Source organism: Styela clava, chromosome 11 (assembly GCF_964204865.1).
Source record: "Styela clava chromosome 11, kaStyClav1.hap1.2, whole genome shotgun sequence".
Lineage (NCBI taxonomy): Eukaryota > Metazoa > Chordata > Ascidiacea > Stolidobranchia > Styelidae > Styela > Styela clava.
This window is the reverse complement of record NC_135260.1, coordinates 9,901,891-9,925,379: the sequence shown is the minus strand read 5'-3', so window position 1 is coordinate 9,925,379 and position 23,489 is coordinate 9,901,891. Positions and strand designations below refer to the sequence as shown.

Sequence of the window (23,489 nt, the reverse complement as noted above, 5' to 3'; positions counted from 1 at the left end):
TCTTTTGAAATTCTTTTTTGGGCTTTTATTATTTTATAATGGACAAAAAAATTAGTCAAGTTCTGACTGAATGAAATAAAGAATACTACCGTAATTAAAACAATGTTTATCTCAGTTATTCTGCATAACCAAATTCAATTTCTACGTTTAAAATTGTCTCGAAGGATTTCTCTTGTGGAACAGACCCGTTTCAGAATATAATTGATGTTTCGTATTCAAAAAGAGAATGTATTCAGAATACTAAGTTAGGCATATTTGTTTTTTTTCGTTTTATGGTTATACATAATATATCATTTTGTGATAATTACCTTATCTTTGTCGATTTTTATTAACCAGTACTTTGTTCGTGTTAATATCCTAATCTTATCTTGTTATCACCTGATAACAATTCTAGAACATGCTGTACGTGATAATGAGGTCAATTCACACTTTTTCAAGTTCAAAAGGTTGAATTATCAATCCATCACTCTAAAAGTCACTACAAATGGGTCAATTCGTTCATATGGTAAACGTAATGCACTCTCAAAGAAAAGGCTTATTATCTGAACTGGCACTTGGCCCAATTTTGTTGGCATTGCAGTTAAAAAATTTCAGGAAAACACTCCACACAAATAAAGAATTGACTTTTTTACATACTCATAAGGAATGTCCCTATTAGTTAGTTTAAAAAATTGATATCAGTGGTATACAGAAAACACTTTCGTCAAGAATTACCATCAATTATTTTTAAGGTTGCCATTTTCGTAGTGAGATCAGTAAAATTTGCCATTTTTTTACGATTTTGTTGCAAAATATGGCTGTTCAGATTAGCTCTATTATGATCAGATAGAGGTCTGGAAAAGTCTTTCCTTAGTTTCTACTTGTCCAATCTTGCTTTTGAAAATTCTATCCTATTTTGTTGGAATATTTCTTTATTTTTGCATCGTTATTTTGTTGAAAATACACCCTTAGATGAATTTTCTGTTTACAGCAATAATAGTTTAAGAAGAAATACTCAACCATCAACTACTTTACGGTACGATCTTCCTTCTATCTCAGATGACCAAGGATTCTCAAGATTTGATGCATTTCTTCCACATTCAAGTGCTGTATCACCAGGAAGGGAATTAATAGGCAGGGTATGATATTTTATTCATTTTCATCCCTTGTGTAAATCAAATGAAGGCTATTTTCAATGATTGTAAATAGGGATGCCACTTTTGGATTTACGAATCGGATCGATTCGAATCGCATCTTTTCCGGATCGATTCGAATCAGATTTACGCGATTCGGAAAAAGAGAGCGATTTAGCGAAAAAAAAAACATTGAACGTTTGTTAAATCGTCGTTTTCGGCGGCTTAAAATCTGCCAGAGTGTGTGTTCATGCGGCACTCCAAATAACACCAAATTACGGGACCGAAAGAAAAACATTGAACATTTGTTAATCGTTGTTTTCGGTGGCGTTAAAACTGCCGAATGCGTTTATGCGGCACTCCAAATAGCAACAAATTACGGGACGTAGATAAATGAAAATGAATTTTTCGTGATTGACTTTTTTACTTGTCTGCCGTCATTTGTTTCAAGTTCGACACAACACACTCTTTTACGCATCACTCGAGATGATGTGTGGCGTAATTACCAGCAAACTGCGAGTTCAGTTTTCCACTAAATAGCCGAAGTTTCCATTATGCGCGAATTTAAATGGATCGTATACCTGAAAATTCGTGACAATTTTGATGAAAATTTTCAACAGCACACCTGCGCTGCGACTAAGTTATTGTACGCCCTGGCATGATTGGATAAAGAATCGGCCACCGACGTCTAGATAATGTTTAATTTTGATTGAAATTTAATTTAAACTTTGTTCTGAGAGCAATATTTTGCGTACATTTGAAGAGAACTATTACTGAATGAGTTCATCGGCCGGCAATGTTAATTGACAATCTTGTTTCTCATCCTAAAATATATATTTATTTTGTTTGCGTTTGTCAGGCTTCCACTCGAGTGGCGGTAAACGAAATCAGGGGGACATAATGTAATAGTACATACACGTCTTTTTTCAGCTGTTACAAAAAAAAGTAGTATTTACTTTTAATTTTGTTAGCGCGATACAAGCGAATAAAACATTTCGAATTATTTCGAGCAAATGTCATAACGGACAGGTGGGAGTAAATAATACTTGAGGAATGGCAACTTGTGCACTGTTTTACATCAACACGTGGCAGATTTCATACCAGACCGAGCATACTGTGCGAATGTCGTCTTAGCCCCAGCGACCATGTCCGATCGAGATAAAGCGGCAACCAATTATCGCTCGTCAGCGCGGCGTTCATTATGCACATTTGGACTTTATGAATTACGAAATTATACGTAGTCCACATTAATAATGAAGCCCGAGTTAGCCAATAACGCTGTTAGCCACAAATAATACTTTCTCTAATATTTATGGAAATTTTTGTTCGCAATCGTAGTCGGATGAACGATTGTTTTTATCGAATTTAATTTAATCGTGGTTAATTTTATCGTCTTCAATCATATTCTTGTAAGCATTTCCCATTTATAGTAATTCAGATGCAATTAGAATGTTTTTGTCGTATTACTCTATGCTGCTAGCATAAATATAAAATATTGTACTAAGATTTTGAAGATAAAGAATCGGTAATAAGGCCGGCCTTAATTCAATATAACAAGAAGGGAAATACAACGGTCACATATACTGGTGTGGGACAAGGAAAAGCAGTGCTGTTACTGTGTTTACGACATAACAGTACAACTGTTCCCTGCTTATTTTCTCATATGAATTCCATCAAATTGCCTCAGCCCCGATACAAGTATAACACAATAACTCAGTATTGTAAGACTCACAGATAAGTTGCAACAGCAAGTTTTTCATCAATGCATTTATTAGTGATATCTATGACCTACATCTTTTTTATCATGATGAAAATAAGTGTGGCTTATTCACTGAAAAACCCTTATCATCCTTGCTATATAGCCTATTCCATTTTCAAATTTTTTTCTTCTAGATTTGAGCTTTTTTGACGCATGTAATAAAAAAAAAGCTTAATGGAATCAGATTCGGAAAGATTCGATTCGAAAAGTTTTGATTCGAGATTCGATTCGAAAAAAAATGTATCCAGAAGTGGCAACCCTAATTGTAAATCCTATCCAGAGTATGTATGTAATATTGAGTAGCCTCAATAATGATGATTTGGACACAGCAGTGTAGTGGTTGTTAGAATTGAGTGCAATATGCCGAACACCTCAATTCAGATGTGATCAATTGCATACATTAGTAACTACTAATAACAGTAGCATTGTTCGGATCAAATATGTAAAATGCTTTATAATTAATTGAACAGTCAGCATCAAATAAATATTTGTCGAAAATATTTGGATGGTTTATGAATGTTATTCATGTTCAATGATAGATTGAGTTTTTAAAATACACAGCACAAAAATGATGAACATTACACTAATTTTGTGAATTTAGACTGATTCTTCATTCATACATTACTGGTGCAATAATTATGAGCATTACTTCTTCTGAAAATATTGCAAAGCAGTATCCATTCTGTTCAGGAACCTTCCATATCAGCATTTTAATAAATTAAGTGCAACTGCACATTTTCATATAACTGGTCATTGTATAGATATAATATGGATGTCCAGTGCGTTCTTGAATTATTATTGAAGTAGCCACAGCACATTGTTTCCAATCATTGATAATAACTCACTACTGTATCTTTAAATATCATTTGAAGTTGGCAAATTTCCCAAATTTTTGTTCTTTTTCTGAACCATGGCAGAGTTGATAACAAAAATGCGGGTCAGAATCTCCCCCCTTTTAAAATGTAAAAAAACAAAAAGCATTTTTCTGTATCATATATATCAATTTTTCGTAGCTTGGAACGCCCTTTATCCCTTTAAGACTCCTGCCTGAAAACCCGCTTTGCTAGCTGTTACGGTCCAGCTTGACAATTAGAAATTTTAGAAAGCCCTCCCCCCTTTGAAAATTCCTGACTACTCTCCTGCCAGGTTCAAATATACAGTTTTTCATACATGAAAAATATATTCTAACCACCCTGAATTATTTTATATTATTCGAGTTTTCCTTTCTCCTTATGACAGGTGTTGTATTATTTTAGAAACCCCCTGTGTATATATTTGATGCAACACCGGATATGTCAACTTCAACAATTCTTGAAACAGACGTTACAAACGATTTAGTAAAAGATTCAAGTCAATTGCATTCACTTTGGAGAAAAATTAACGATGAAAAACAAGGCATGGAATTTCGAGATCACAGATTTAGGTAACGATTAAATTTTTCCTATCTGTACTACTGCATTGTTTAAAAGTCGTCACATATTGGTTGTTTGGTACCGGTAATTGGCTTGTTCACAGAATTTAGTTAAATCAAATTGAAAATCATTTGAAAAGATTTCAGGCATGATGGCCTAGCGATATCAGACTCATCTGTTTTGGCATCGCAAGTAACACATCTCGAGTTCAAATCTTGTATTAGCTTCCTTACCCAAGGTATAATAAATTTGGTAGACAGTGATGAACCAGAAGGATTCCAGTACTTCTCTAAATATTAACTTCTTGCGTATCATTAGATATCGGTGGCGCATGTACAGGCCTTGTTCGGAGCGAAAGACGTGTTTGTTGTTTTAAAAAGATTGTAGAGTTAGAGGTTCTACAGGTCCTATTTCTGCTTATTGGGCTGTCTTGTCAATCTACTTCCGTAGCTAACTCTCGACACAGTAGTAACGCACACATAAACACATCCAACTTGTATGAAAGAACTTGTAATGAAGGTATATTTACAGCATATACAAGTCACAGTCCAGTAAAATTCCACAATCAGGTTAAAAGTTCCACAGTAAATAAATGGCAGTGTAACACAGTGAATATTCTCTCTATGCACGGTAGTGTATGCATGCGTGTATTGTATGTATGTGAGGTTACAATATATTTGTGTCTCCAGCCCAACAACAGCACTTAAATTAAGCTAGAAGACACAAAACCAATAAAATAGTATAATTAGCCTCGGATATACAACTCAATTAGAAACTATATCACTATCGTTGTGCGTCTTCGTTGTGCGTCTTCGTTCTGCGTCTTCGTTCTGCGTCTTCATTCTGCGTCCTTTTTGGTTCCTTTTTCTTTTGAAAAATTCGCTTGAACATTTTCGATATTATTTGTTTTCGTTTTCCAATTTCCTCGTCTTCGTTCCGCGTCTTCGTTCTGCGTCTTCGTTCTGCGTCTTCGTTCTGCGTCTTCGTTCTGCGTCTTTGTTCTGCGTCCTTTTTGGTTCCTTTTTCTTTTGAAAAATTCGCTTGAACATTTTCGATGTTATTTGTTTTCGTTTTCCAATTTCCTCGTCTTCGTTCTGCATCTTCGTTCTGCGTCTTCGTTGTGCGTCTTCGTTCTGCGTCTTCGTTCTGCGTCTTCGTTCTGCGCCTTCGTTCTGCGTCTTCGTTCTGCGTCTTCGTTCTGCGTCTTCGTTCTGCGTTTTCGTTCTGCGTTTTCGTTCTGCGTCTTCGTTCTGCGCCTTCGTTCTGCGCCTTCGTTCTGCGTCTTCGTTCTGCGTCTTCGTTCTGCGTCTTCGTTCTGCGTTTTCGTTCTGCGTCTTCGTTCTGCGTCTTCGTTCTGCGGGTTCGTTCTGCGCCTTCGTTCTGCGCCTTCGTTCTGCGTCTTCGTTCTGCGTCTTCGTTCTGCGCCTTCGTTCTGCGCCTTCGTTCTGCGTCTTCGTTCTGCGTTTTCGTTCTGCGTCTTACTTGTGTCAATTTCGGCCTTTTTTAACTCTTACTTTAATTTGGGTAATTCTGATTGGAGTTGATTCGCTTCTGTATGTAATTCCTTTATCAACTTGGTTTGCGTCGTCATTTTGTTTTTTAACTTCGCCTCAAATGTCCCACTCTTTTCCTCAATTTCATCTCATCGCGACTCAATGGTTCCTTTTTCTTTTTAAAAATTCGCTTGAACATTTTCGATGTTATTTGTTTTCGTTTTCCAATTTCCTCTTCGTTCTGCGTCTTCGTTCTGCGCCTTCGTTCTGCGACTTCGTTCTGCGCCTTCGCTATGCGCCTTCGTTCTGCGCCTTCGTTCTGCGTCTTGATGTTGTTGACTCGCGAGTTTCAAATGTCTCACTCTTTTCCTCAATTTCATCTCATCGCGACTCAATGGTTCCTTTTTCTTTTGAAAAATTCGCTTGAACATTTTCGATGTTATTTGTTTTCGTTTTCCAATTTCCTCGTCTTCGTTCTGCGCCTTCGTTCTGCGTCTTCGTTCAGCGTCTTCGTTCTGCGTCTTCGTTCTGCGTCTCCGTTCTGCGTCTTTGTTCTGCGTCTTTGTTCTGAGTCTTCGTTCTGCGACTTCGTTCTGCGCCTTCGTTCTGCGTCTTCGTTCTGATTGATGTTGTTGACTCCCGAGTTCTGCGACTCCCGAGTTCAAATGTCCCACTCTTTTCCTCAATTGCATCTCATCGCGACTCAATGGTTCCTTTTTCTTTTGAAAAATTCGCTTGAACATTTCCGGTGTTATTTGTTTTCGTTTTCCAATTTCCTCGTCTTCGTTCTGTGTCTTCGTTCTGCGCCTTCATTCTGCGTCTTCGTTCTGCGCCTTCGTTCTGCGTCTTCGTTCTGCGTCTTCGTTCTGCGTCTTCGTTCTGCGTCTTCGTTCTGCGCCTTCGTTCTGCGCCTTCGTTCTGCTTCTTCGTTCTGCGTCTTCGTTCTGCGTCTTCGTTCTGCGTCTTCGTTCTGCGCCTTCGTTCTGCGTCTTCGTTCTGCGTCTCCGTTCTGCGTCTTTGTTCTGCGTCTTCGTTCTGCGCCTTCGTTCTGCGCCTTCGTTCTGCGCCTTCGTTCTGCGCCTTCGTTCTGCGCCTTCGTTCTGCGTCTTCGTTCTGCGTCTTCGTTCTGCGTCTTCGTTCTGCGTCTTCGTTCTGCGTCTTCGTTCTGCGTCTCCGTTCTGCGTCTCCGTTCTGCGACTTCGTTCTGCGTCTTCGTTCTGCGCCTTTGTTCTTCGCCTTCGTTCTGCGTCTTCGTTCTGCGTCTTCGTTCTGCGCCTTCGTTCTGCGTCACCGTTCTGCGTCACCGTTCTGCGTCTTTGTTCTGCGACTTCGTTCTGCGTTTTCGTTCTGCGTCTTCGTTCTGCGTCTTCGTTCTGCGTCTTCGTTCTGCGTCTTCGTTCTGCGTCTTCGTTCTGCGTCTTCGTTCTGCGTCTTCGTTCTGCGTCTTCGTTCTGCGTCCTCGTTCTGCGTCTCCGTTCTGCGTCTTCGTTCTGCGTCTCCGTTCTGCGCCTTCGTTCTGCGTCTTCGTTCTGCGCCTTCGTTCTGCGTCTCCGTTCTGCGTCTCCGTTCTGCGTCTTCGTTCTGCCGCTTCGTTCTGCCTCTTCGTTCTGCGTCTTCGTTCTGCGTTCTGCGTCTTCGTTCTGCGTCTTCGTTCTGCGTCTTCGTTCTGCGTCTTCGTTCTGCGTCTTCGTTCTGCGTCTTCGTTCTGCGTCCTCGTTCTGCGTCTTCGTTCTGCGTCTTCGTTCTGCGCCTTCGTTCTGCGTCTTCGTTCTGCGTCTTCGTTCTGCGTCTTCGTTCTGCGTCTTCGTTCTGCGTCTTCGTTCTGCGCCTTCGTTCTGCGTCTCCGTTCTGCGTCTTTGTTCTGCGTCTTCGTTCTGCCGCTTCGTTCTGCCTCTTCGTTCTGCGTCTTCGTTCTGCGTCTTCGTTCTGCGCCTTCGTTCTGCGTCTTCGTTCTGCGTCTTCGTTCTGCGTCTTCGTTCTGCGTCCTCGTTCTGCGTCTTCGTTCTGCGTCTTCGTTCTGCGCCTTCGTTCTGCGTCTTCGTTCTGCGTCTTCGTTCTGCGTCTTCGTTCTGCGTCTTCGTTCTGCGCCTTCGTTCTGCGTCTCCGTTCTGCGTCTCCGTTCTGCGTCTCCGTTCTGCGTCTCCGTTCTGCGTCTTCGTTCTGCGTCTTCGTTCTGCACCTTTGTTCTGCGTCTCCGTTCTGCGCCTTCGTTCTGCGCCTTCGTTCTGCGTCTTCGTTCTGCGTCTTACTTGTGTCAATTTCGGCCTTTTTTAACTCTTACTTTATTTTGGGTAATTCTGGAGTTGATTCGCTTCTGTATGTAATTCCTTTATCAACTTGGTTTGCGTCGTCATTTTGTTTTTTAACTTCGCCTTGCTCTTCGTCGCGTCTTGATGTTGTTGACTCGCGAGTTTCAAATGTCCCACTCTTTTCCTCAATTTCATCTCATCGCGACTCAATGGTTCCTTTTTCTTTTGAAAAATTCGCTTGAACATTTTCGATGTTGTTTGTTTTCTTTTTCCAATTTCCTCGTCTTCGTTCTGCGTCTTCGTTCTGCGTCTTCGTTCTGCGCCTTAGTTTTGCGCCTTCGTTCTGCGCCTTCGTTCTACGCCTTCGTTCTGCGTCTTGATGTTGTTGACTCCCGAGTTCAAATGTCCCACTCTTTTCCTCAATTGCATCTCATCGCGACTCAATGGTTCCTTTTTCTTTTGAAAAATTCGCTTGAACATTTTCGATGTTATTTGTTTTCGTTTTCCAATTTTCCGCGTCTTCGTTCTGCGTCTTCGTTCTGCGTCTTCGTTCTGTGTCTTCGTTCTGTGTCTTCGTTCTGCGCCTTCGTTCTGCGTCTTCGTTCTGCGCCTTCGTTCTGCGTCTTCGTTCTGCGCCTTCGTTCTGCGCCTTCGTTCTGCGTCTTCGTTCTGCGCCTTCGTTCTGCGCCTTCGTTCTGCGTCTCCGTTCTGCGTCTTCGTTCTGCACCTTCGTTCTGCGCCTTCGTTCTGCGTCTCCGTTCTGCGTCTCCGTTCTGCGTCTTCGTTCTGCGCCTTCGTTCTGCGTCTTCGTTCTGCGTCTTCGTTCTGCGTCTTCGTTCTGCGTCTTCGTTCTGCGTCTTCGTTCTGCGTCTCCGTTCTGCGTCTCCGTTCTGCGTCTTCGTTCTACGCCTTCGTTCTGCGCCTTCGTTCTGCGTCTTCGTTCTGCGTCTTCGTTCTGCGTCTTCGTTCTGCGTCTTCGTTCTGCGCCTTCGTTCTGCGTCTTCGTTCTGCGTCTTCGTTCTGCGCCTTCGTTCTGCGTCTTCGTTCTGCGTCTTCGTTCTGCGTCTCCGTTCTGCGTCTTCGTTCTGCGCCTTCGTTCTGCGTCTTCGTTCTGCGTCGTCGTTCTGCGGCTTCGTTCTGCGTCTTCGTTCTGCGTCTTACTTGTGTCAATTTCGGCCTTTTTTAACTCTTACTTTATTTTTGGTAATTCTGGAGTTGATTCGCTTCTGTATGTAATTCCTTTATCAACTTGGTTTGCGTCGTCATTTTGTTTTTTAACTTCGCCTTGCTCTTCGTCGCGTCTTGATGTTGTTGACTCGCGAGTTTCAAATGTCCCACTCTTTTCCTCAATTTCATCTCATCGCGACTCAATGGTTCCTTTTTCTTTTGAAAAATTCGCTTGAACATTTTCGATGTTGTTTGTTTTCTTTTTCCAATTTCCTCGTCTTCGTTCTGCGTCTTCGTTCTGCGCCTTAGTTTTGCGCCTTCGTTCTGCGCCTTCATTCTACGCCTTCGTTCTGCGTCTTCGTTCTGCGTCTTCGTTCTGCGCCTTCGTTCTGCGCCTTCGTTCTGCGTCTTCGTTCTGCGCCTTCGTTCTGCGCCTTCGTTCTGCGCCTTCGTTCTGCGTCTTCGTTCTGCGTCTTCGTTCTCATCGCGACTCAATGGTTCCTTTTTCTTTTGAAAAATTCGCTTGAACATTTTCGATGTTATTTGTTTTCGTTTTCCAATTTCCTCGTCTTCGTTCTGCGTCTTCGTTCTACGTCTCCGTTCTGCGTCTCCGTTCTGTGTCTTCGTTCTGCGTCGTCGTTCTGCCTCTTCGTTCTGCGTCTTCGTTCTGCGTCTTGATGTTGTTGACTCGCGAGTTTCAAATGTCCCACTCTTTTCCTCAATTTCATCTCATCGCGACTCAATTGTTCCTTTTTCTTTTGAAAAATTCGCTTGAACATTTTCGATGTTATTTGTTTTCGTTTTCCAATTTCCTCGTCTTCGTTCTGCGTCTCCGTTCTGCGTCTTCGTTCAGCGTCTTCGTTCTGCGTCTCCGTTCTGCGTCTCCGTTCTGCGTCTCCGTTCTGCGTCTTCGTTCTGCGTCGTCGTTCTGCCTCTTCGTTCTGCGTCTTCGTTCTGCGCCTTCGTTCTGCGCCTTCGTTCTGCGTCTTCGTTCTGCGTCTTCGTTCTGCGTCTTCGTTCTGCGTCTTAGTTGTCGTCGTTGACCCACGTTGGGCGCCAAGTTTTTCAGTGGTTTTCTCTGCTTGACGACGTCGATCATCTACAGGTGATTCCACTTGGTTCGGGGCTCCGACAACAATTCTATAGTCTTGATTAAATCTTGTTTTCATATTATTAACCTAATTTTATCTATTTTTCTTATTTTTAAATCTTAATACAACCAAATACTCCAATCATTAATTGGAACATGACTCTTGGAATATAATTTTGAAAAAAAGAGATGCCAATAAAAATTTCCAATATCATATTCGCATTAATTATTGAAAACAATACACATCACATTAAAAACCAATCAAAATATCCAGCATTTCATTACATACGAATCACAAAAATCAACTCTCTTTTATCCAACGACAGAAACATAGTATAGGGTTGCATTACATTTTTCATATCTCGTTTTATTTTTATTTTTTGTGTAGGGTTTTAAATTTACAAGTTGAGATTTGCACCATTAAATAATCGTTACTAAAACAAACAATTATAGCAATACACATACATGATGATAAACATACAATAAAAATAAAATTCAAATTGGCCGCACACTATACTATTCCTCAATAATTTTTAAACATTAATAACATGGCATAACATAAACAAAAAAAGGAAAATTCTAGTTACACTTCAGACCGTGGATATGATATTACTAACACGATGGAGAGGGTTTTTTACCCAAATTAATTCAAGAATCATTTCGTTTTCAATGGGTAATGACAGTATATCTTTTTCCTGCTCTTCTGGTTCCATAACTTGATTACTTATGACTTTTGGGGCTCTTAGATACTTATCTTCTGCTTCTCGTCTGTTGGTTTCTCCAATTATCGTCAATGCCCTTATTATCAGTTCTGGATATATTACATCCGTTAATAAATCCTTCTTTACCAAATTCCCGATTTTCCTAGTGATTTCTGCTCTTACTTGCCTTCTTTCGATGAACTCCTTGCCATAGGAAATTGTCTCATAATATTCTTCAATTCTTCATTTTTGGCATGATATGGAGGCGCGTTTTCTAATCTCCATTTGTAGCTATTTGTTGTTCCTTTTCTCCTTAGCTCTTTAAACCTTTCCCATCTTTTGGAATTTCTTTCTTCAGTAAGAAATATTCTTGTCAAATGATTGTCACATTGCCCTTCTTTAATCACTTTTAATACTTTGCTTGGTCGTTCAATGTGGTCCATTCTATCAGCTATTGGACTTTGTATCCTTTTAATTTGGATTTTGGGTTTTGTTTGTTCTTCGTGATTTCGCTTCGCAGTTACGACAATCCTTTGATTTGGTAATCTTTTCCTTGATCTCGAGGAAGCACGAGAAGTACTCGGCGTCTCAGGTAACTTTGTTCTTTTTTCATCGCTGGTTCGCAACCATACAGCTATATAATCAATTTATCCTCTCTTTTCAGATAGTCTTGGCATATTAAAGTTCTCAACCCTGTCTGGTGATGATTTATCTTGGTCTGACTGGGTGGTTGGTGTTTGTATCAAAGATTTATTCACCAAGTTAATAACTCTTGTTTGTGCCGGACACATTTCATCATCAATCTTTCTTAAATTTTCTGTAAAAATAGGTTCTATCTGTGTAGATCAATAGAATTCTTCGGTTTCTTTATAATTGCTGTAATTTCAATTTTTACTTTCTGACATTCTCCATCATTTTCAATTTGAAGGTTGTTCCCCATCGCAAGTGTCCTTTCAATATCACTTATTAAACTTCTAGATGTATCTTTTAACAAACGTTATACTTCAGAATAGCGCAGTCCTGCTCTCAACACATCCTTTTTTCAAATGGATCTGGGTGTGTCATTGGTCATATATTTATTTGCTTTCACTTGGTTATTTCATTATAGTTGCAAGCGAGAGAGAAAAAATCTCTCTCACATTTATCATCCTATTGTGGGAGTCATTCTATGTACTCAGGAAATGTTTGCGTGAGAACGCGCAGCTGTCCTTAGGGAGTCATTTTATTGCTTCCGGGAATTGAATTGTGTAACTTGTGTTTGCTCAGGTCATAAACCCGCATTCTCTGAGTCAAACATGTGCAGGGTTTTTTTGAATACAAATGAATACAAATCAGCTGATATAAGAGAGTATTGCACCATTATTGCCAAAACTTTCTCTCGGTCAGGGCTCTTAATATAAACAAACAAATAAATAAACGAGAGCAAGTCCGAACATGTTTATCGGGACCAGAATAACTAAAATTAATAGGTTAATTCACGAAAGTTAAATTTCTGCCTGTAACAAAGATTGCTGGCTTTTCTATAAAATTACCGTTCCCCTTGTTTCTGTGAAATATTAATTTTATTTCAAATTTTTTTTTCTCTATTTTTTTTAAAGCTATTTAAAACCTATGTTATTGAAAAAAATGCTTTTCAACACAAAGAAAAATCTTAAATTTTAAAACTTCTTACCGATTGAATTAATTTTTTAGGTTACGAAAATATTCTCATTGCATTACTGGGCAAGAGTTGGTAGATTGGTTACTTAGAAACGATGTGGCTTCAACTAGAGCTCAGGGCTGTGCTATCGGACAAGCTTTGTACGAAGGAAAATGGCTAAAACCAGTTGTGGATATCGGTGGGGTAAGTAAATATATAAGTTTTTTGTTTTTTCTATATATAAAATGGGCACAATAGCGTGGCGTTTAAAGTGGTAGACTTAACTGTATGGATGTTTTCCTGACCCTTGACCCCAATAAAAAATTTCCTTATACTTTACAACTGCAAAACTTTGGATACTTATTTTGCGAGTGTTTTGGAGGGTTGACACTTACAAACTGATTTACATGCTCAAAACCATCATTTTTATTGAAACATACAACCACATGCTGCTTACACGTACCAATAGCTAATTTTAGCCTAGTGTATTGCAGCTTTCCCGGGACTAATTTTTGATTATTGCAATTAAACTAAAGCTCATCGGAAGACATAATGACAACTAAAATACTTCATTTATTACTATTTTTGGAAACACAACTGAAAACTGACAAATAACATACAAAACTGCGAAAACGAGGCAATGTTTACAATCATAACTTAAATATCTGCCTGAGCGAACAGAGTTTTTTTAATGAGTGGCTGCAAAAAATACAATTGTGAAGTCATCGTTTACTATTTACCGATTGGTTATAGTTACGGAAATAAACAAGGAAATCAATGCTCTGGTTTGATTATCATGCACACCACCCGTCACCCAGAATGTAATAAATTTGGTAGTCAATGCTAAAGTGGAAGGAAAAAATAGCTTCTTCCAAAATTGTAGTTTTTTATATATTGTTAGATGTCAGTGGCTGCTTGTACAGGGCCCTTCCAGAACGAAGAGGCGTAATTATGCATCATGAAAAAAATCGTGCATTTCTGATTTTGTTTTTTGAAACATTTTCTAGGTTTTTCAAGATGGATACAGCCTGTTTCAAAGCGGCAAACGTCACAGTATGGTAGGCGGTAGTGGTAATCGAATCGAAATATACCCAGATCACTTCGCAAATTTTTCGGACGAAAAAGAATCCGAAGGACTGCATCTGTTATCGGAACAAGAACCAATCTGGGTGCAAGAAATTAAATGTGAGGATGATCGAGACGAAGATAGGATTGATGATTTTCACGAAAAAACTTCGGAATCGGAATTGACTTGGAGTGATGGTATGGGGAAAAATTGTGCCTGTATTGTTTTATGTAGATAAATTATTTTAACTTAGGCTCTTTGCAAAAGTCATTATTCGATATTTTTGATATATTGATCTAGATAGGTAATATACAAAAATGATGAAGTATCAAATTTTTAGTGCTGTTCTAATTAGGTATGAAACACTAGATCCCAACTCACAAATATAAGACAAAAAGATTCTGGTAAGCCTTGTGCAATGGACACTGTCTCACCAGATTTGATACAAGGAAGATTTAGGTGGTAACTCAATATTTCATTTTCAGAATCAATAAAATTTGGCGGCCTTATGAACTTTTGAGGAACATTTCCGTCTTTAATTAATGAAAATCTGATGTAGATTACCCTATGAGAAGAAAAAAAAATTTTCCCAAATGCAACAGCAATATTTTCAACAACAAGTTTCCCTATATTATACTTCAGGGGGGTCCAAACTCGCATGTCGGCCACTGACACATTTCGTGCGACCAGCAGAACTATTTTAGATTTTTAGCGTACACTATTAAACCATTGGCATTTGGCAGATATTTTTTTTATTAGCAGAACAATTTTGATTTAATTTTTGAACTATTCCAACTGGGAACAGTCCTTTTCCTAATCCTGATGTCGGGATTTATGTTTGTTAAAATCACGGAATTCCATTTCCAGTACAACCAAATCCTAACGGCTCATTATTATATTCTGATGAGGATAAAAGCATATCTGAGAGATCCATTCAATCATTGTCCAGTTTTGTCGAAATTGATGAAGGCAATGATGTCATAAAGTACACAAGATCAACGAGGTTAGCAGAGTTTATTTAACATTTTTTTAAATAATATCAATGACATCTTTCTGTACACGGAAGTTATTATTATTATTGCGCTCATATCAATCAGAAACGTTACATTTGGATATCTGATAGTAACGTCCAGATTTAGAGCCAATAAAGGTAGAGCTCAAGTGTGTACAGAGTATTATAATATAGAACCAAATTAAGGAAATTAACTTTCTTGTTTTTAATTGTCTTGCAACTGAATTAGGTTGTGCAGAAATCTACATATACATACTTTCATATATCGCATATCTTCTTGAAAATAGGAAAGTCAATGAGATTCCTAGATAACTAAGACTTGCTTTATTTGGCCAGGTGTTCATCTGAATATTTTTGAGAGTGAAATCTTTTATTAATTGAAATTTTCAGTATTCAAATCTGCTGTGTTTATCTAATAGACAGGTCAATTGGCTTATAGAGTGAATTTTGTATTATCAAAGTTGATACATATACAGAATACAGATACGATACTGTTGGTAGATGACTGGCTATATACATTTTTATGCAGTAGCATTATACAATTTTATTAGTTTGATTAGGTTAGGATTATTTAACGTAGTCAAAGTTTAAAAGCATTGGATTGTATATGCTACTGAGCTGTTGATTTATTAGCATACAGTATTTATTTGCTTATCAGTATTTTTCATATATTTATGGAATATTTTTACCCAACAATAATTTCTACGGTGTATGTCATAGCGTAAATGTTGTAGTTTCCAAAGTCAATTTAAATCTAATTTGATGCAACCTTTCGTTGAATGTATAACAGTATGGCAGCTCAGATATGGTATCGTGAATATATCTGAGATCAGACATAAATAATATAATAGGTAAGACGGGTAGATCGGTTGATTATTAAGGGCTACTGTTTTATGTATTTGTGTTGCTGAAATCTGTCATTTTTGTACGGAAATAGCATGATATGAATACTATTAAATTTTTATTATTGGACGTTTTAAACTTGAAAATTAAAAAAATTGTGTGTTATATATCATGTGTCGGCACTATGCATAACTCTGGATCTGGAGTGTCTAAAATTAATCTAATATTTGTACTAATGGCGGACTTTGAAACATTTGATAAGGCATTAACCACTCAAATCGATGCTTACCTTAACTTTTCTTCACTACTAAATTCAAACTTAATAATTATTAATTACACAGTGATTTTCAAATATTATTTTGAAATGTATTTGAAATAGTAAATTATTCAATTTCGGTCTAACAATCTTCTCACTTCAATACATATTGTTATTATTCATCAAGATATTTTTATGTCAGTATTAAAATCGTATATTCTATCTTTCTTATGAAGTAACTCAAATCTCAATGGACAACAACGGAACATGCAGAGTCCTCAACCAAGTTATGATGATTCTTGTCCAACGAGCATCAGTGCAGATTACCTTAGAAGTTAGTACATTTATGTAATTGTTTTAGATCAGGGTTGTACAAACTAGGAAACTCTTAGGGTACTAAGGAGTGGGCCATGGCCATTTGTCATGACTACACTTTTAGTTTTTTTTTTTTTTTAGGCATTGAATATGTTGTTTGACTGATAAAAAATTTCGTTGATTTTCAAACGACGGCCAACGGGCCAAATATGACCTGCGTAGCGATTTAATATGGCCCGCCGAAAGTAGTGAAATAGTTTAACACTTTACGTTTCTACCGTTTGCGTTTTAGATATTGCCAATTGCTACGTCATTATCACTGTTAAGCATATGTGTATATTTGTAACAATTCAATCAAACTGGTGCATGCTCCCCTTTCCCAGCCCGCGAACATTCTTCCGCTTCTAACTTCGGCCCTTGATCGATTAACTTTGATAATCACTGGTCAATTTCTTTACCATGCTGGATTTTTGGGAAGGACCTAGTTTTTTTTGTTCCCCATTTTTTTAATAGCTTGAAAAAATTCAAGTTATGGTTATGGTGATAATTTATCAAGAAAAATCATAAAAAAAAATTATCAAATTCAAAATATAATTTCATAGATTTTATTACATGGAATGGTACATATCTCAGTCAGCCATGGATCACACCATCAATTGGTTGGAGAGAAAGTGATCTTCAGTCTCATAAATTAATAACACAAGATAAACGTGCATTTCAATGGTAAGTCAGATATCCTTTTTTGCTGGAATTGAAAGTTCCTTTTAATTGATCTGTTCATTTCCCGAAGAATGTTTTTGGGGGTGTAAAAAAACTATATGCTACTCCTCAGTTCATTCATTTCTGCATACACTGCCATTTGGAAATCAAAATTTAATCGACTTTACGTAACTGGAACTTGATGGTAGTGACTTTGATGTGGTTGAAAGCCTATGGACCTTTCCCCGTCCTTTGACCCCTGGAAAAATCTTCCATACTTTACCATTGCAAAATTTTTGGGGCTATTTTAAGAGTGCTTTTGCGCCGGTAAAATTGGGTATGTGTTTCAAACCATCATTAGGATCCATCGCATATAACAATCTGTTTTTTAAAAGTACCGGTAAAGAATCTTAGCCTAGTCTATCACAGCTATTTTTACACTAATTTTTTATTACTGCAATTAAATGAAAACTCCTAGGAAGACAGAGTGATCATTGAATTATCTGATTTATATTTAAGTTTCCGAAACACAACTGAAAACTAGCGAATATAGCCCAAAAACGCGAAAACGAGGTGATGTTTACGACCACGCTTGAAAATCTGTCTGAGTGAGAAAAGTGTCTGAGCGGATGCAAAAAGGGAGCATTGTTACGTCAATTTTTGCATCTTGCTGATTGGCCAATGTCACGAATTAAACAAGGAAGTCGATGCTCGGGGAAAGGTCCATTGAAAGATATAAGTTTAGAATTTCCTTTCAAAACTTCTTTGAAAATATTTGTCATAGCATTACACTGATTTTCGTTAATTCAAATGCTTGCGATTCTGTATTTCCGCACATGAATTTTGTAAAATTGACTACCAGAAATCATCTCAGTCCTGATATAAATTTTGCATGTGTAAAGCTCAAACAGAAGTATACCAACCCAATATTATAAGCTTTGCGGAAAAGATGCAACAGCAAATTTCTCATTGGTGCAGAAATTGATTAAATATATATGACCCATGGGTATTTGTAACCCCCGTTTATTAAAACAGGTTTGCCATCCCTGCTCTAGATTGTTTTCGCCACTCATTGTTCATAAAATATTCTTGAATTAAAATTTCAGGTTAAAAGAAATTTATCTTCGACATGATCTTGCTTTTTTGAAGCAACTACTTCATGACAAAGGACTTGATTTAGCATGGGCAGAAATTCTTGTTCCTCTTGCAAAACATGCAGCTGAATCAATAACTCCTAACCCTAATGTTTGTATGGATGTTTGTCATTATGTTCAAATAAAAAAGGTGAGACTTTCCCTGGTTAATTATTTGGACAAGAGTTATGACCAAATTTCTTTTTTCCCGAGTCAAACCGATTCAATGCACTCTCGAGTTACAAGTGGAGTGGAGTTTATGCTTTTTGAGTCCAAGTCTGAGTAGATTCATAAAAAACAGTGAAATTGATAAATATGGGTCGCATTGACAATAAGACTTCTATCTTGGGTTAATCTAACTTTATCATGAAAGTCAAACTATGATTTAATCATGTATTGACAGCACTTACCTAGGCACCAACATGGCCTATTTTGAGTTATTGCTGCAACAATCTATTATATTTGTGATTTTTTCATACAGCACAATTTTTCATGGTAAATCGCATTTCAAGTTTACTCAAGTCGAGTCACAAACTCTATTATTCCCAACACTATAATATGCAATCGCGAGTCTTGAATGCGTAAAATAAAAACAATTTTCTGCTTTTTACTTAGGTACTAGATGGACCAAAAACTGACTCACATGTTCTCAATGCTGTTGTGTGTACGAAGAATGTTGTTCATAAACAAATGAAAACTGATATAAACGAGCCAACAATATTATTACTTGCTATACCTCTTGAATATCAAAGAGTACAACTGAAACTTTCTGCACTTGATCCAGTATGTTAATAATAGTTATATTTTTTGCTTATCTTTGTGATATTCTGGGTAATATAATGTAGATAGATGTAAGCAGCACTCCTTTCTCAATACTTGTCTATTCAACCTCACCTCACCATACAATGGGTGACCCAAAAACTGAACGCAGGTCATTTGGAAAATATTTTAAAGAAAACCTTAATTTTGTGCAAAATGTCCTAAATTATTGAAAATTTAGGGTTCAATCATACACTAACAGATTTGAGTTTTTTTTTATATGCGTATAAGTAATTCAGAAATTCATGGCCCCTGTTTTTGGGGGGGGGGAACCTGCTATATTGGTCATAGTACATTTGAGAATCGAAGACCTATATTTTAGTTATTCGAAAGATGTTTATGTTCATTATACTCTTTCACAATTAAAAAGTAGCACACTGTTCTTTGAAATCATATTCCAGTTATTCTGCTTTAGTTTCAATTGAAGTAAAATTTGCCATTTATCTTTATTTGTCCAAAGAATTTTCAATATTTACAATCAGAAATTTCTTTAAACAGTCCATTCTGCACAAGGTTTAAAATGTCAAAACTGTATAAATTCCACCAATTAATGGATTTCATTCGTTGTCTCTACTTTCTAATGTTTGTGGGTAGGGCTGTCCAAGCGAACCAAATATTCGAAATCGAATCGCAAATTATTTGAATTGTTTTTCGGCTTTCGAATCGCTAAAATTAGGTACATAAAGCGGAAACCACCTTTGCAGGACGTCTTTTCTCGGGCAAGCGAAAACGATAGTTCTATAAATAGAATCGATTTGAAGCTGTTAAGTTAGTTATCATAGGAACATGGTACAGGCAACTCAAAGCTGAAACAGGTGTTTTGGGATCCTTATGATGGCAATTGGCAATACCTTCTTTCAAAGGAATTTGTAATTTCTTATGATGGCAATACTGTATTATCCATCTATATACCAAGACAAATAATTGCACTCTTGAATTTTGATGGCTGTTTTACACTAACAATATTATAGTCATCAAACTAGCTTCGAATTTGTTAAATGCAATTTTGAATTTGAGCAACAGTTTTATCTATATTAATGGTTGTTATTATTTTGCTGAAAATTACACAAAAAAACATAACCCTAGTGAATAGGATTAAAATAGCATCTACAGGCTTTACATGTCCTATTAAAACTGAATCCATTAGAATTGAGATTGCAATTTTTGAATTGTGCAATTTTTACTCTTAACACTCAACAGTTTTCGAGACCCAAATTTTGGAGTCCTCCAATTTTTTTTGACCAGTTCATACAAGCTTGTGACTCCTTTCATAAATCTGAAAACATTGTATTGCAAAATACCAGCAGGAAGGAAGATGTAACTGCACATACGTCACCACAACATCGAAGGGCAGGCGTTTATTGTATAATAGAGACAGATTTAGGATTGCGCAATAATATTCGATTATTCGGTTCTATTCGGCGAAAATATTCGATTCGATTCGAATCAAAAAACTGTCTGATTTTGGACAGCCCTATTTGTGGGACAATCTTTCAATATCATTTCTCTATTTTTCAAATTGTTATATTTATTTATTTTTTTCATAGATTGTAAGACAGGAGAGAGAGTTCTACAGACACCTGATTTCACGCATCACTGCTCGTCAACCAAAAGTAGTCATGGTTCAATGCACCGTCTCTCACATTGCTCAAGATTTATTACTGCAAGCTGGAATCACTTTGGTCATCAATGTTAAGCCGGTATGCTTATTCAGTTAATTTAGTATACTAGAAGCGACAGTATACTAGAAGCGACTAGAAGCATCACAGATTAAAATTCAGTGGCATCGCTGCTTGAAATTCTGTGGCATCATCGGTAGAAATTATTTGGCATCACTGATTAAAAATCTATGGCATTGCTGGTTAAAATTCTGTGGCACCGCTAGTTAAAATTTTGTGGCATCGCTGGTTAAAATTCGGTTGCATCACTGGTTAAAATTTTGTAGCATCGTTGTATAAAATTCTGTGGCGTCACTGGTTAAAATTCTGTGGCATCGCCGATTAAAATTTTGTGCCATCACTGGTTAAAATTTTGTGCCATCACTGGTTAAAATTCTGTGCCATAACTAGGTAAAATTCTGGGCCATCACTGGTTAAAAATCGATGGCATTGCTGCTTAAAATTCCGTAGCATCGCTGGTTGAAATTCGGTGGCATCGCTGGTTGAAATTCTGTGCCATCGCTGGTTAAAAATCTGTTGCATTGCTGGTTGAAATTCTGCAGCAATGCAGGTTCAATTCGGTGGCATCACTGATTAAAATTCTGTGGCATCGCTGGTTACCCGTACCTTTGATCAGAGTTGAGTCTTCTTTACCTCTAAGTGAGTGTGTTAGACTTCGCTTTGAACAAATTTTTATAAAATATGTTGTTTCCTTTTATTGCAGTCGGTGATGGAGCGTGTTGCTCGGAGCACAGAAGCTGATATTGTTTATTCCATCGATCAACTCATGCAAGCGAAGTTAGGTTCTTGTTCAAGATTTTACATCAAACACCATGAACTTTCAGGACCCAGTTTTAACCACAGGTTTGATATGTTTCCTTAGCTTTTTTATTGAAAGTTTGTCTTTTTTTTTCAAACAAGATTGCACTAGCCACGACAGACCTTAACTATTACAGCGCACAGTCCGGGTGCTGAGATATTGATAATAACCGAAAAATTCAGATTTTGTTATTGGAAAAGGAATTAGTTCTCAGACTCTTCACGCTTTATAACCTTAACTTTATACAAAATCACGCTTGAGGTGACATATTTTCCGGACTATGAGGTGCACTGTCAATAAATTTCATAGACTGGTTGGTTATTCATACATATCCATAATCTATACATTGGGCGCATAAGGCGCTTCATTCATTTTTGAATAAAAAAAGTTTTTTAGGTGTGCCGTATGGTCCATAAAATACGATGACTTCTGTTTATGATTCTTGTGTAAGCCCATATAGAAAAAACGTGCTGACATGTACATGAATATAATAAATAATATAATATGAGCTAAATTCCAGATTATTATTAATATTTCTCTCACAGATCGGAGGGTCAAAGTGTACAGAATATCAAAACATTGATGTATTTTGATGGATGTAATCCACAATATGGTTGCACTGTTTTGCTCAAAGGAAATTGTGACGATATACCAACTTATAAACAAACTGCAATAGAGTTGATCCAAGTTCAAGAAGTTTTTCGATTTCTTGTTCGTGCAATGTTCCATGCAAGATTGGAGGTAGGTTTACGTTGTAACAATGTGTTGTAATAGAATATCATACCAAGTTTAAATTTTAATAGATTTGATAGGTTTATCTCGAAGTTCTACTCCATATAGTATTGGTTATTTTGTGAACAAATTTTGATAACAAAAATCTTTGCGTTGCCCAGCTTTCTTTTATAGACTGTTAAATTCCTTGGTAAATTTAATGTTTTCACATTAAAAGTCTGCAATTCCAGCTCTGGAAAACTCATATTTTCGGTTCTCTATGCCGAAAAGTTTGAAAATATAACTCTGGCTAAGACTCTATATACAAAAGTCCGATTCCACAGCCTCGCTTTGTGGTTATAATTAAACACTTTACAGATTTGCTTTATTTGAGGTGTTTAAAAAGTATGAGTCATATTTTCAGATATGTCTTAGGAATTTAGTTTAACTGAAACTTGAGAATTTATTTTTTAAAAATTTCAATATTTTCATCATTTTTGCATTTATATATTATTTTGTAAAATTTGCCATATATTGGGATTCCGCAGCAATGAATTCAAAGTATTCAAAAAAAAAAAATTTGTTGGCCTGATTTCCTGACTTGTAATATTATATTACATCTAAATACTTTACTTATTTTGTTGTGTCAAAATAGTATGTCAGTATAGTACATTCTTTTACATATTTTATGTAAGATTTTCAAAATGAAGAAACAATTGTAAAGGTTGGTAATGAAATTTTATTCAAAATTGAATGATATGGAAAGATCAAATATTTAAAAATATTAAACTCTATCGAGAATCCGAGAGATTAATTAAAAATCATTATATTTCAGTTATCTTATCTCATTGACCAACATGACTTTGGGAAACTTTTGAAGAAGAACAGCAGCACAATAAAGAATAAATCAAAGACTGAACTTGGCGATAATAATAGTCAAAAACATATTCTGGTTGACAGAAACGTAGAAACATCAGATTTGCCAGAAATGAGTTTCAAAAATGTTTCGATTGAAGATTGCAGCACACCAGTGCCAAATCTGTATCCAACGCTTGTTACTAACGATAAAAACTCAACCCAAGGAAAAGAAAATATTGACACTATATCTCGTAAATCAACTTGGGTGCAAATTTCTTCTGATAAAAATGGAATAGAAGAAAGCAAATCGCAGTTGAAAATCAAGAATAAAAAAGTATTTGAAGAAGCATTGAAATTGACGTGCCTTACTGTATCACCGCTCATCAAACCTCAAATTCCATTTTTATTTACTGATATAAGTTTAAGTTCCGCCATTCATAGTTATCTACCTGCTGAATTGTTCTCGTCTCATATGTTTGAAAACAAGTCTACAACATTTAAAGGAGATGTAAGTATGACATGCTAGCCTAGTGCAGTGGTTCTGAACCTTTTTCGTGAAATTCTTTTCTTCGGCTATTTCGGAACTCTTTTCCTCTCTTACTATGCATAAAAAGTACCTCATTTGTTCTATCTTTAATTCATCTTTGTCTAGTGTTATGCCCGTGTCTCTCTTTTGC

The 23,489-nt window shown here is 37.1% G+C and overlaps 1 protein-coding gene across 1 annotated transcript in view; it reads left to right on the top strand.

Annotated features, from left to right (window-relative positions):
- Positions 1 to 23,489, top strand: part of LOC120347947 (1-phosphatidylinositol 3-phosphate 5-kinase-like) — a 47,995-nt gene that overhangs the window by 6,606 nt on the left and 17,900 nt on the right. Inside the window, exons 7-19 of the mRNA XM_078117793.1 lie at positions 971 to 1,118; positions 4,128 to 4,294; positions 12,676 to 12,826; positions 13,630 to 13,885; positions 14,556 to 14,691; positions 16,036 to 16,133; positions 16,717 to 16,837; positions 17,920 to 18,097; positions 18,562 to 18,729; positions 20,313 to 20,465; positions 21,148 to 21,287; positions 21,789 to 21,984; positions 22,790 to 23,320. Coding sequence (XP_077973919.1) covers positions 971 to 1,118; positions 4,128 to 4,294; positions 12,676 to 12,826; positions 13,630 to 13,885; positions 14,556 to 14,691; positions 16,036 to 16,133; positions 16,717 to 16,837; positions 17,920 to 18,097; positions 18,562 to 18,729; positions 20,313 to 20,465; positions 21,148 to 21,287; positions 21,789 to 21,984; positions 22,790 to 23,320 — 2,443 coding nt within the window. The remainder of the gene's footprint in view (positions 1 to 970; positions 1,119 to 4,127; positions 4,295 to 12,675; positions 12,827 to 13,629; positions 13,886 to 14,555; positions 14,692 to 16,035; positions 16,134 to 16,716; positions 16,838 to 17,919; positions 18,098 to 18,561; positions 18,730 to 20,312; positions 20,466 to 21,147; positions 21,288 to 21,788; positions 21,985 to 22,789; positions 23,321 to 23,489) is intronic.